The sequence below is a fragment of the Tiliqua scincoides genome, chromosome 2, assembly GCF_035046505.1.
Source record: "Tiliqua scincoides isolate rTilSci1 chromosome 2, rTilSci1.hap2, whole genome shotgun sequence".
NCBI classification, from domain to species: Eukaryota; Metazoa; Chordata; class Lepidosauria; order Squamata; family Scincidae; genus Tiliqua; species Tiliqua scincoides.
In genome coordinates, this window is record NC_089822.1 from 215,482,648 (window position 1) to 215,496,266 (window position 13,619).

The window sequence follows — 13,619 nt, forward strand, 5'->3', positions numbered from 1 at the left end:
TTCCCTAACACATCCTTCCCTAAGAATTATCCACATCCTTCCCTAACCTAAGATGGCGCTACAAACACCCTCATCAGTTGTGGCCAACAAGGAGAATGTCACCATGCCCTTAGCTTAGTATGTGTTGCTGTGCCAAGTCAGTTTGAATGGCTTCACCAAGTTGGCGGTGGAATTCCAGCCTACCAAAGGCAGACAATATCATCATCGGAAGAAACAATTTCATGCAGTGTCATTTGGTGCCAGTGCCATCAGTCAAAAATGGTGGGGGTGAGCTGATCGGGTCCCAGGAAGGGGTGGGATTGGCAGTGGATCCCCCAGTCTCATACTTTGTTGAAGCTGTGGCACAAAAACAGTTGAAGACCACTTATATAAACCAATAAACAGCTGGGCCCTGCACAGATTTCAGATCTCCAGTATCCTTTATGTCCTGCACTGACCTCCTAGATCTGGTAAGAATACCTCGATTATTCTATTTAGGGCAGCTCTATCTCCAAGGGTGAATGATTTTCAATGAGAATATAGTTTTAGCACCTGTTTTGTTTAGCCCCATTTTTAATTGTGTGTTTTATATTGTGACCTTTTTCTGAGCCCTAGGGAGAGGGTTGCCTGGAAGTTTATGTTTTTTGTTTTAATCACAAATAAGAATATAAGAATAGCTTTGCTGAATCAGACTACAGTTCATTTAGTCTGGCATTCTTTTTCAGGGAGCAGTCTGCCTGATGATTGAGGAAGCTCACAAACAAAACAGAACTTAAAAGTGATGGCCATCCCATCTGGATGATTGCCAGCATTTGATTCTCAATATCTGAGATTGACCATGGATGCACCATCCCACAGGTATCATGATTCGTAGCTTTTAGTAGATCTATCCTTCATTAAGAGCACAATCCTAACCCTTATGTCAGTGCATTCCAGCACTGACATAAGGGCAATGCAGCTCCAAGGTAAGGGAACAAACATTCCCTTCCTTTGAGGAGGCCTCTATGACTAACACCCAACTTCAGGATGCAGCACATGTCCCATTGGCATCGCTATGCCAGGGCTGGAAAGCACTGACATAAGGGGTTAGGATCGCACCCTGAGCCATTTCTGCATGCCCAATGCTGCATATACGCTACAGCAATGTAGGTGGGTCATGGGCCAATTTCAGGTGGGTCCCCATTCATTTCAATATTTTATTTTTAATATTTTAGATTTAATGCTACTGTAGTATGTGACTGCATATGGGGAAATGTTACAGACCTGTACTTTTAACAAGCTACTATGTATATTCTTTTAACAGTGATAGTCAATGGGATTTACTCCTGGGTAAGTGTGGGTAGAATTGCAGCCTAGGACTGTTAAAAATTGTCCTGCTTGATGATGTCACTTCCAGTGGGTCCTGAAAGATTCACATTCTTAAAAGTGGGTCCTGGTACTACGTAGATGTATGAGATCCACTGCACTACAGGGATCAAATATGTATACTTGTGGGCTGGGCAAAAATTGGTTTAATTTATCCAGTTCTTCTTGAAACCATCTAAGGGCCCAATCCTAAGGAGTATGTGCTGGCATACCACTGGCACTGTCACAAATGTGCCATAAGGCATGTTTGTGGGCCCTAGCCTCGGTCCTTCACCAGTGCTAGCCCAGTGCTGGACAGTGCTGGGCTACACTGGTGGAGCTCTGGAGCTCCGCTGCTCAGTGGTCGCAAGGACGCTGAGCAGCAGAGAGGTAAGTGGGGGCATGGGGGAGGTGGGGAGAAGGCATTCTGGGGCAAAGGGAGGGCAGGGAGGGCAGGGAGAGGGCAGGGAGGAGGTGTGCCAGGGGAGGGAGCAGAGTGGGAGGGAGGCAGGACCGGTGGAGCGAAGTTGGCCACCTGACACAAAGGCTCTTCATTCTATGCCGACCTTCAGGTCGCCCTAGAATTGAATAGCCCCATTATGGGGCTACTCAGTTTACCTAGGGGAAGGGGACAAAAGTCCCAAGAAGGAGGTGGTGGCTGCCTGGGGTGTGAAGGATGCAGCGGCAGCCATTTTCAGCGCTACTGCAGTCCTGCGCGCTGAGCAGCTCAGGTTTGGGCTGTAAGGCCACAAACCTATACATACTTTCCTGGAAGTAAGCCTTGTTGAACAGAATGGGATTTACTTCTGAGTAACATGCATACGATTGTGTTGTAAATTACTGAACATCTCCATATCTTGTGAAATTCCATAATTTAATTATGTGACTTTCTTTTTTATGTGGATTCAATTATGTTAGTTACCGTCATTAGGAGAATCCATATGCTGCTATTAGCAGAGAGGGAACAGCTCTTCTCTCCCCTCCGTCCACCCCGGAGCTCATAGTACATTTCACTTTAGCCAGTGAGGTTTACTTTCAAGGAAATATGTTTAGGACTCAGGTAGAATTAGAATTCAAGGTGACCACTCCTGAGGATATACACTCACGGCGTCTATTAGCATACAGTTTTTGTTGGTGATTCTTCACATACCAAGAGCAAAGTATCCTTCAAAACGATTAGGATACTTACCCACGAAGGCTGAAGTCATGTACAAGAATAATGGTATTACAATCATACGTCGCAGTGAAGTCATTTTTATGTTGGGTCCTGATTGTCACACAGACATATCAGAGCTGCTTTAGGGTCACATTGAAATCACCAAACATCGAGCCTGTCAGATTTGTGGTCTAATGGTTTTATTGCAAATTGAAGTGGTAGACCGCTAGTTTCTTGTAGCTTCCTAAGATAGCTCAGCTAAGAAAACAATCAATCTATGCACATTAGGTAATGGTCACATTCCCCCCCCCTTTTTTTCTTTTACTTTGCTCGTAGTTAAGTGGCATTTCATAAGCATTTGACCTTATCAGGTCAAAACTGGAACAACTAAGGTTATACAGCATCAGTCCATATATATAGGGACACTGACAGATTTTTTAAAAATCTTTGCCTGAATATAAAATTGTTCACTATTCACCATACTGTGGATTTTAGTTACTCCCCAAAAAGAAAGTACATTTATCTAAGCTCTACTGGAATAAATAGGAGCTACAAAACACACCATGCTTTGCCATGTGCTTGTACAACTCCCATTCACTTCAATGGGTTGTCTGCAGAAGAACTTTCCAGTGGATTGTATCTTCAATATCAGGGGTTTTCAAACTTCCCCCTACCATGACCCACCTGTTCTTTGGCAGAGGGTACTGCAACCCACCTCCTTCTCCAGCACCAGATCTCCGCAGGTCTGGAAGCAACTGGAAGTCACTTTCAAAAACCCAGAAGTAAACTGAAAGTGATCTTCTTGCTGCTTCTAGAGACCTACAGAGGCCTGCGGAGGCCCAGTGTGGCCTCCAATTGCATGCAGAGGGCTCCAGTTTGGAGTCAACTGGACATAAGGGCAGGTGGTAGGGCCCTCCAGACATTGGGTCACAAGCCATCAAGTGGGTCACAACCCACAGTTTGAGAAACCCTTTTCTATATGAATATCCTAGTATTGTTCGTGTGCTGTCAAATCCTGTTCCGGCAATGCATTTTATAGTAGAAGAGCTTTGCTTTGACCTCATCTTAACAGTGGACATTGAATTTAGCTCTCAGCACTCATGTGATTGACCTTGTGCAGTAAAAGGTGGAAAATGATTCACTTTGGTCAGTGCAAAATTATGTTCCATTGTTTCAATATATGCTGCTCTGTTTCATAGCTGAGACAAAGCTAGTTAGGGATTTTTGCTAACTATCCATCTTTGGTGAAATTTATATATTTGTTTATTGTTCATATTTTTATACTGCCTTTTCTCCAAGAAGCTCAGGGCAGTGTACATGGTTTCTTCCCTCCTTTTGTCCTCACAACAAGCCTGAATGGTAGGTGAGGCTGAGAGAAAGAGTGGCTGGCCCAGAGTCACCCAGGAAGCTTCATGACTGAATGGAGATTTGAATCTGGATCTTCCAGGTCTAAATGCCTTTTGGAAGAGATTCAAGGTTGGAATTTGGTAGACCTCCAGAGGAAGATTTCTAAACATAGGGCATGATCCCATCAAGTACTTTGAAATTCCATTGTTTTCAGTTGGAGAGTTCAGCATGTGCTGTCACTAGAGAACAACCACCAAAAATGCTCCTATATGTACCACATTCCTGTTGCATAGAAAGCCTCACACTTGTGAGGTTGCTGTGATAAGATGTAAGAAGAATTTGACCAATGATATGTAGGGTTCCAAGCTACCAAAGATTCTATTGGTCAGAATTAGGAGATTGCCTACTAACTAGACTAATGTAGGCACTGCCACACTGGTCTAAAATGCTACTAGCCATTCTGCCTGCCAGCAGTATAGATTCCAACATTTTGCTACCTGCAATGGGTAAGGTCATCTATATGTGAACTTAAGAGTGCTCCTCAGATCCTTTATAATGTGACAGTGCAGGTAAGAGCCTATTCTCAGTTTGTCTGGGAAGTTGGCCATGTTTTAAGTAACATGAAGGATCAAACTTGTCCATTGCTTCAATCATAGCAGGCTTTCCTTGGATTTTGATACCACAATGAGCTACCAATTGAGACTGTATTGTCAGACTGATTCAGTCGTTCAGAAGGTCAGGATACTCTGAGTCTGCTATGGTGGATCTTTCAATAAACCTATGCATGTCTACTCAGATCCTATGCACAGGAGCCTATCCTAAGCATATCTATTCAGATGTAAGACTCATTGTGTTCATTGAGACTTCCTCTCAGGAAAGTGAGTATAGGGTTGCAGCCTAAGATGACTCCATCACGGACTGTCTCAGGATAGGGCATTAAAGATGGCAGTTGTCAGTGGCATAGCTAATAATCATGTAGCCCAGTGCCAAGCTCAAAATGATGCCCTGGAAGTGATGCATTGTCCAGGCTTTTAAAAAAATGAAAATGGAAGAAAATTCGTCGCCTCCCACCAGCAGCTCACCACCCACTTGCTCTGCTACCTCCCCCCAGGCCCCCCCCCCACATTAACACCTTATTGGTTTCCTGCTGTATCATAACAACACCTAATTGGCTCTTGGAACAATCAGTCTCATTGGTCAATTTTGAGTTAAGAAAATTCCATTCTTGTTACATAATGCAGTTGTGTTTTTATTTTCTGGTTTTGGGGTATAACTTTTGATAGAGTAGAGATTTTTTGATTAAGTTTGTTTCATTTCATTCTGCATTAAATTCTGCATCAAATAGTATATAACATGATGGTATCATTCAAAAAAACCAAGATCTTCACAATTTTGGCCACTAGTGTCAAGCTCAGGTTGTTCCCCACCCCCCCTGCAAAGCTTATTTCCCGGTGCAATTGCAACCCCCTGGCCCCTGCACTCCCGTAGCTACACCACTGGGAGCTGTTACTCTGAATATGAGCCAAAGTACTGTTAAGCTCCCACCAGAGTAAGCTACTGAAACACCTGGATGTGCAAAGGCACTTCGGATATTAAGTTTCAGTGACCAGAAGGTCTTCTCAATGAGCCACTACTAGGCTGAAGGCAGATGATAGAGGTTTCTTCCAACAATTTGAAAGTGGTTCAAAGAGGAATCACTGCTCATGATATGTATTATCATTCCAATTTTGCCTCTGGCAAATAAGATTTGCAAGTTTTTGTATTGCTTCAAAAACCTGCCAAACCTGTTAGATCAGATGTGACAGTGGGTCAGATGAAATGTATAATTTCATGGATAATAAAACTTCTCTGAAACCACTTCCAACTCTCTTTAAAAAGCTATTTCTGTTTCCAGCCCCTGTGAAGCTGCTTCCAAATCATCCTTCCTGTGCATTGCTTTCATTTTCCACAGTTTCAACATCTATCAAGCCACTGTGCTCACATCAGTTTTACAATGGGCTTCCAAACATGGTGATTCTGATCCAAAGACATCAACTTAACAGATCCATATATTGATCAGAGTTTTCCTAGCCAGTTTTTCTTAAGTAACTCTGCCTACTGAACTTCTAAATTACTCTTGCAACTCTACTGGGTTTCAAAGTCTGTGTGTAGGTTAGCACAGAAAACTATACATGGTAATGGATGGTTACCACCTAATGCCAACAACACACACACACACACACACACACAGAGAGAGAGAGAGAGAGAGAGAGATAAGTATGAACCAACTCAATAGAAGCAGGATGACCGTCACTTTCCTCAAGCTCCTCTTTATATTATGTGCGTCCGCTGGTGGGTTCATGGTAGGTAGGAAAATGCCTGATTTGCAGAAAGATCCCAACCTTCCATTGCTCTTCTAATTATTTTTAAGATATTGCTGCTTACTGCTGCTTACTGTAAACTTGCAAAAGCGAAGGTGCATCAACACTCCAGCGTTCTTTTTCTGCTCAAGACATTGCTTGTAACTATGTTCAGTCCATGATTTAGGCCATCAACTGACTTTGATGCACAACAGCTAAGCACTGGTGGATTAAGAGTAAATGGGCCTGGGTAACCACTCCCAACAAATCAAAGAGCCCTGCCCAGATGATGTGCCTTGGGCACTCCTGCCTGCCTCTTTGTGCAGTCTTCTCACTCTGCATGCCCCTTAGGCTACCACAGGACTCTTGTCGGTGCTCCTTCTCCCAAGAGTCTTTGAACCCTGACTGGCTGCCTTCCAACAATCCTCAGGTCTGGAGTCATAGACGCACACATTCCACTTCTGAAAGTGGAATTCATGCCATCATACATAACAGATTTGATTGTAGATTAAAAGTACCATATGATCACACGCCTGGAACTCTGCCCTTAACATGTCTCATTGTGTTCAGGTACTGCAGAAAATATGGGGGGGGGGGGGGAATTGGTACTACAAATTGTGCAATGGTTGAACATTAGAGTTCCTTCTCAGTTAGAAAGAAGGCATTATGAAATCACATTTACAGCTAAATCAAAAGCTATAGTGTGGGAGGTGGCTAAATTACCACATAAGGAAAGCAAATATCCATGGAGAACAAATGCTCTGAAGTCCCAATTAGTATCAATGGGAATACTCCCACACTACTCAGAAGTTTTCTGATATGAGAGAAAAATGGCTAAAACCACGGGTAGGAAAGATCACGCATTGCACATTTGGAGAGAAAACTGCTGACAAATGACTCCTTACCTCAGATGTACACCCAAGGGAGCTTTGTTACATAAGCACAAAAAATAAGATAAAATATTAACATTAATTTGCTTATAAGCTGTAAGTGCTATGGAAAATTGTGTTCTTTATTTATTTGCTTTGATCCCACATTGCTCCAAATGCCATGGGTACCATTGGTATATGGTATACCTCTGTACTTGATAAGTCAATTATTAATACTTACTTTGAATAAATAAAACTGTATTCATAAATAAAATGGCATTACAAAGGTAACTAAAAAAATCATTAGCTATCTCTCAACACAGAGATTAATAACCTTCAATAGGCTTAAGGACACCACTTACATATGTGGTGGAGCATGGCTGTTGACTTTATGGGACACTTCTGATTTCAATGTTCAGTTGTGCAAAAATAAAATCCAGAGAAGTCATGTTGAGGAGCTAAGAACGGAATCCCCTTAATTACTGTTACAGTTCACATTGATATACCAAAATCCGTTCAATGCTTGCAGTAACCTTCGACACTGCATAAAATGATGGGAATTTCAGGGAACTGATACACCAAACTATATTTAATAATGTGAAAAATTGATATTTACAGTTGAAAAACAATTACAATGCCACACAACAGTGACTTTCAAGCTATGTGTGGGATCTCGTCTCTTTATTTCGACCCCTAATCTGAAAATAAAGCAAATAACTTATTGTGCTATCCTGAACCTCAAATCTCCTTCTGGCATCCTAGAAACACACCCAACCACCAACATCATGCACACACACAACCAAGGTCCCAAGTTCCATTGGTGGGCCCAAACTGCTGAGTCATGGTTGAGGAATCCTTGCCATAGACAACAAAGTTCTTCCAACTCAAGGCAACAGACATCATAAATGGCAATTTCAAAGACCTTTCAGTTGGGAGAATAGTATCCTACTGGAATTAATGAAACATATTTATAAGCTCACTACAGTGAAACAGCTAAGAACCTAAGTGAGCCTCTCAGAAGTGTAGGTCTTAACCACTAAAGATCACACCATTGTACAACATGCTAATTAACTGGAAATAAGAACTGCCAAAAAACTCTACCCACGGTTTAACCACCTTTTATTCTGAGTGTATTAGCAGTATTAAACACTGTTAAAAGCAATTAAGCCATATTACATCATCATGAGTTTTTTTTTTTAGGAATTTCCACGTGTCAGGCTAAAATCAGTTTTTGTATTTCACACATCTGTAAGACAAATGTAACACCTAAATGGACTAGAAGGAAATTTCATTTTCAAACAGGTCTCCCCATTTTAACAACATTCACTCATATAGTTCATGAGTGAGCTCTTTTAAGCCATTTCTGCCCTATACGTATATGCAACAGGGATCAAGTGTGTACACTGCCGGCAGAAATGGGTTAAGCATCATGTGAAAGAAGAGTCTTTTTCTATATGGGCATTTCATCCCTCCTTTAAACTGTTCAGTAATAAAACTGTAAAACCTACACTGGCCCATATTATATATTTATTTTTAAAGTGATTTTTATTCCACGTTTACAATATTCAATCATTCATTCACTCAGTAGTATGAAAAAGACTCAAAGGCAACTTATACCATATGTGCAAAAAATGTCCAAATAGTATGTTTACTCAGAAGTAAGTCCCCACAGAGTTCAAGGAAGCTTAGGCTGCAATCCTATGAACATGGTCTTGGGAGTAAGCCCCACTGTCTACAATGTGACTTACTTCTGAGTAAACATGGTGCTGTTACTCCCCAGTAACCAGGCATGGAATTGAAGTCTTATAGCCTAATCCTGAACATGCTTACTTAAGTCCCCTTGAAGTCAGGTTCCTTGGAAGTGTGTGTAGGGTTGCACCTTTCAAACAGAGGAACAGTTCTTGCACCTTACGAGAACCCAAATTAAATAATATAAGCATTAGCAGCGTGACCAGATATAAAGAGTGTCTCTGCCTTTAACCCTTGTATAGAAGAGGGAATTTTGACAGGTGCAGCTTTTTAAACCCTTCCATGTTGAGCTGCACCTGCCACAATTCCCTCTTTTACAGAATGGTTAAAGGTAGAGGCACTCTGTCCCCCTTTGTATCTGGCAACCCTAAGCATAACCTCTCTCTCTCTCCCCTCCCACCAGACCTCTGTTGCTTTCAGTGTTCCCAAAGGAGAGAAAAATGAATCTAAAGCTAACTCCCTTGACTGGTGTTGTGCTGAAGCAGGGTGATCAGATGCCTTATTTTTCCAGGACATGTCCTCTTTTTCCAGGACATGCCCTCTTTTTCAGCCTCATGTCCTGGAAAAGAACTTAAATGTTCTCCTTTTCTATTTGAGTGCCCCACTGCAGGCAGCGCATAGCCTTCTTGTAATTAATAAATTATATGTAATATTGTTTTAAATTTAATAAGTAATCAAGTGTTTATATTAACCTCATGACATCCATCTACTAGTGTTTTGAACCTTCATTTTGTCATGTGCTACATTTTCCTTGGATGTCCCGCATTTTGCGGTACCTGGTGCTCTTGTGTGATTATGACCTCTGATCACCCTGTGCGGAGGCCCCCATCACATTGCCTATTGCATCCTCTCTTCTTCCAGGGCCTTGAGGTCCCCCCTTGCCACGCCATCGCTCTGAGGCAACATACCCACTTTCAGCTCTTTGCCAAAGACCGTCCTCTCTCCCAAGGCCGAGCAGTTCCAGCGGCCGTTACGAAACTGGAATTGACACTCGTTGATGCCCATTTGGGAGCCTTCTCCGATGACGATGATGGCATCAGGCCTGCTCTGACAGATCGCTCTCTGCCTGGGGGCCAAGCCCGGGATCTTGTTGCAGATGATGCTGGCCCCCAGAGCCACCACGGAGGAGAAACCCCTGGCGGGAGAAAGAGAGACAGGATGGACTGGACGCCTCGCAGCCTCATCGGGAACCCACCTGCCCAGCCCAGCCCAGCCCAGCCCTCTCCTGGCGCGATCAGCCTCTCAAGGAGAGCAGGAGTGAAGCGCACTGCTGAAAGAGCTCGGTCACTTCAAAGAGGGACGTGCGGTGGGTGGGGACGCAGGTGAGGCAGAGCCTCCCCGCCCTAGTCCTTAGAAAAGCTCCTCCGCCGTGGGAGGTGTGCGGGGGCACACAAGTGGAAGTGCAGGCAGCGTCTGTTGTGAACGCTTGCACACCTCACCTGGCGGCGGCGCTTTTCGAAGGACTACGGCGGGGAGGCTCTGCCTCACCTGCCTCCCCACCCACCGCAGGTCCCTGTCTTGGGCGCCCGTCTCAGCGTCTGATCCGCCCTCCAGGCTTGGCAGTCGCTTGCTCTGCACGGAGCCACAGGGTTAGCCACTTGGGGACACCCCCCCCCCCCGTCTAGACATGCAGAGAACCTGACTGCAGCCCTTTCGCTCAGGAGTTCGCGGGCAACCCTCCCGGGGGCTGCTTCCTCCTGGCAGCTGGCAGGTCGCGGCACATGCCAGAGCAGAACCGAAGACAGCATTTGCCTCCAACAGCCCCCTGGCTAAGGCAAGCCCGACGCTGCTCGGCTTGTCTGCTCGCCCCAGTGGCGTAGCTAGAGGGGGTGTCAAGCGCTCAGTTTGGCAGGGAGCCTCCCCACGGCGTGTAAGCGGACCCTGCCCCTCCCTTTCGGAGCCATTCCGGGTGGGGGAAACAAAACGGAGGCGAATGCCTGGATTGGCTCCGAAGGGGAGCGGCAGGGGGCGCTTGCACGGCGCGGAGAGGTTCCCCGCCAAACTGAGCGCTTGGCACCCCCCAGCTACGCCACTGGCTCTCCTCGGGGAGCCTGGGGGCGGTCAGGGGAAGATCATGAAGCACTGGAAAGGACCCGTTGCGTTCCCTCATCGCAATAGTGTGTGTGTGAGAGAGATCAACACAAGGCTAAGAAGTACGAGGGGTTTTGCCCCAGCTTGTGCCACGGAAGTGCACGGAAATTCACCCCTTGCCAAGTTCAGACAAAAGTGGGGGGGCGGGGTGATCACTCAGCCGGTGCGAGCGCGTTTGAAACTCCCGCTGGCCGGTGAGGGCTCCGCTGTGCAGGCAGCAGCCTCCTCCTTCCTTCCGCAGGCTGTGCAGCGTGACGGTACCCGGGCTCAGAGTGCAGGGTCGGGGAGTGGGACGGGCAGGTGGGTGCGCGCTCTCGTGCAAACGCAGGCATCTCCGCACGCCCCTCCGGTCCGGCAGCGCTGGCAGGCGGGCCCAGGTGGGCCAGCCGATCCGTTTCCCTGCGGGACTGGCCGCCTTCACCTGAGAATGCAGGAATGGGGGGGGGGGGCCTGTCTGTCCGCCAGCCAGCCAGCCAGCCAGTTCCACAAGCCCGATCCGTGGGGCTTAGGAGTCCCCTTTAGCCACGCTCTTGGAGGGAACAGGCGGGGGCTGGCCGTGCACGTCCTGGACGCGCCCAAGTTGCAGGCCGGTCCGCTGAGAGGATCCCTGGGAGCTGGACCGGCCCCCAGCGCGGCGTGCTCCGGGCGGTGCAGCAGCAGCAGCTCTTGTTGCTGGAGACCGGCAGCGGTCTGCGGTGCAGCGCGTCGCAGCCCCCGCTTTGTCCCGAGGCTGCGATCCACACGAGCCGCAGAACTCAAAGGGAATTCTCTTTCCCGTGGCCCAGGGATGGCCCCTGAGCGACCCATCAGGGCACAGGCTACAGGTGCCCTCAGAAAGCGCTGGGACTCCGCCGTGTAGACGCTCAGAGCGTTTCCATGAACACAACTCTGCGGGATGTTCGTGGGCTCAGCCCCGGAATTTGCTTGCAGGATTCGAACTCAGGCCTGGAACGCCTCTGAGCATGTGCAGAGAGTCTCCTCCGTCAAGTAACCACAGATAGACACACACCTTAGGGATTAGGCAGAGGAATTACACTAGGCTCCTCTCCGGGTCACACCTATAGTATGGGGAGGGGAGAGCCCCTGTAGTTTGGGGGGGGGGGGAGAGACCGGTTTCCCCAAGAGGAGAGCGTGGGCAGGTTGAACTCGGGAGCGCCCTGCCTGCCTGCCTGCCTGCCTCCCCTGAGCCCATTCAAGCGCTCCTGGTGGCCAGTGCCTTCGAGAGGAGAGCCTGATTTGATTTCAGCGGGCATGGGGAGTCCAGCCCTGAGTGGCGCTGCCGGGTCCCCTCCTCGGCAGCCCATTGCCATTCTGGTCATGCCTCTTGCAGATTCCCCCCAGCCCGAGCTTTCGACTTTTCCCAGAACCACACACTAAAAATGCAAGTGGGAGCCCCGGCGCCAGAAATCACACTCTGACCCCTGGATTGGGACAGACAGACAGACAGACAGACAGACAGACAGACAGACAGAAAGAAAGAAAGAAAGAAAGAAAGAAAGAAAGAAAGAAAGAAAGAAAGAAAGAAAGAAAGAAAGAAAGAAAGACACTTTCAGACTTTCCCCAAGAATACTAACAGGTTTGGACAGGTTAGGCACAGCGTGTTTGCATTTAAAGACTAGTGTGAGGAGAGAGAGAGAGAGAGAGAGAGAGAGAGAGAGAGAGGACTTACCCAATTTTGATATAGACAATCCCTAGACTCAGAAAAATGTGGAATATCCAGCGCCTGGTTTTTCTGTTCATATTCCTCCTTTGCTGCCGCCTTTCAGATCAGCATGCAGAATTATGCCCTTTAAAAGACTGTCTCTGCCTCTGCCTCTGCCTAGATGTCCAGCAGTGCCGATGCCCTCCGCCTCGCACCTTTCGCGCGCCGGTGACTCTCTCAGACAGTGCAGCGCCAGGTCAACGCGGTGCAGACAAAACACCGCGGCCCTCCTGCGACGGGAGCCACCCGGAGCGAGCGGGGTGTGTTTGTAAATCCCCAGAGACAATCACCATCGCCCTCCGCTGGGTCTGCCGCTCGCTGGCTCGCTCTCTACTCCGGATTGGTATGCCTGTCACACGTAAGGCTTTGGAGCGCGCGGGGGCAGCGCAGAGGCTCCGGCGAGCTCTCGCTCTCTCAGTCCCTGCCTCTGCCACTCCCGCCGCGCGCAGCAGCTCCGAGGGTTCCCCCTCAGGTTCAACGCCGCGATCTAGCTCTGGGCTCTGCTCTTCTTCTTCTTCTTCGGTTGCCTGGGGCGTGTTCTCCAAAGGAGGGAGTCGTCCAGCCGGGGTGGGAAGCCAGATCAGGGGATGATTCGGGGCGGGGGGGCCACGGGGGGTGGAGAGGCGGCGGGTCACAAACAGATCACCTGCTCGCAAAAGACACCCCGCGACACCTCCAGGAGGGGCTGAGAGTGGCTTCTCCTCGCGGGGAGAGGAGGGTTGGCAGAGAGAGCCAGCGACGGCGCCCCGGAGGATCTCTGAGCAGTCTCCACTTCAGAGGCTGGGGAGGATCTCTTGACAGAGCCTCACATGGGCAGTCCTGCCCCCCCCCCCCAGTTGCCTTCCAGGCTGGACTCTGGTTTCTGTCCTGGTTCTGACGCTGCGCTTCCCTTCCTCCTGCCTTTCCCCTCTGCCAGCTCAGGTCGGAGTGTGCGCGCGTGTGTTTTGCGCTGTCCCAAAAGCTGATCGATGGTTTCGCACCCTATCAGGGAGGGAGAGGAGCTGAACTTTCCTGGCTGGCTTGTGCGCGCGGGCGAGGGCGCG

At 47.8% G+C, this 13,619-nt stretch overlaps 1 protein-coding gene across 1 annotated transcript in view; it reads right to left on the minus strand.

The window, feature by feature from the left end:
• WNT7A (Wnt family member 7A) overlaps window positions 1-12,614 on the minus strand; it is a 50,390-nt gene extending 37,776 nt beyond the window's left edge. The window contains exons 1-2 of the mRNA XM_066614090.1: window positions 12,544-12,614; window positions 9,692-9,918 (exon numbers count right to left, since the gene is read on the minus strand). Coding sequence (XP_066470187.1) covers window positions 9,692-9,918; window positions 12,544-12,614 — 298 coding nt within the window. The remainder of the gene's footprint in view (window positions 1-9,691; window positions 9,919-12,543) is intronic.
• Window positions 12,615-13,619: the final 1,005 nt, after the last annotated feature.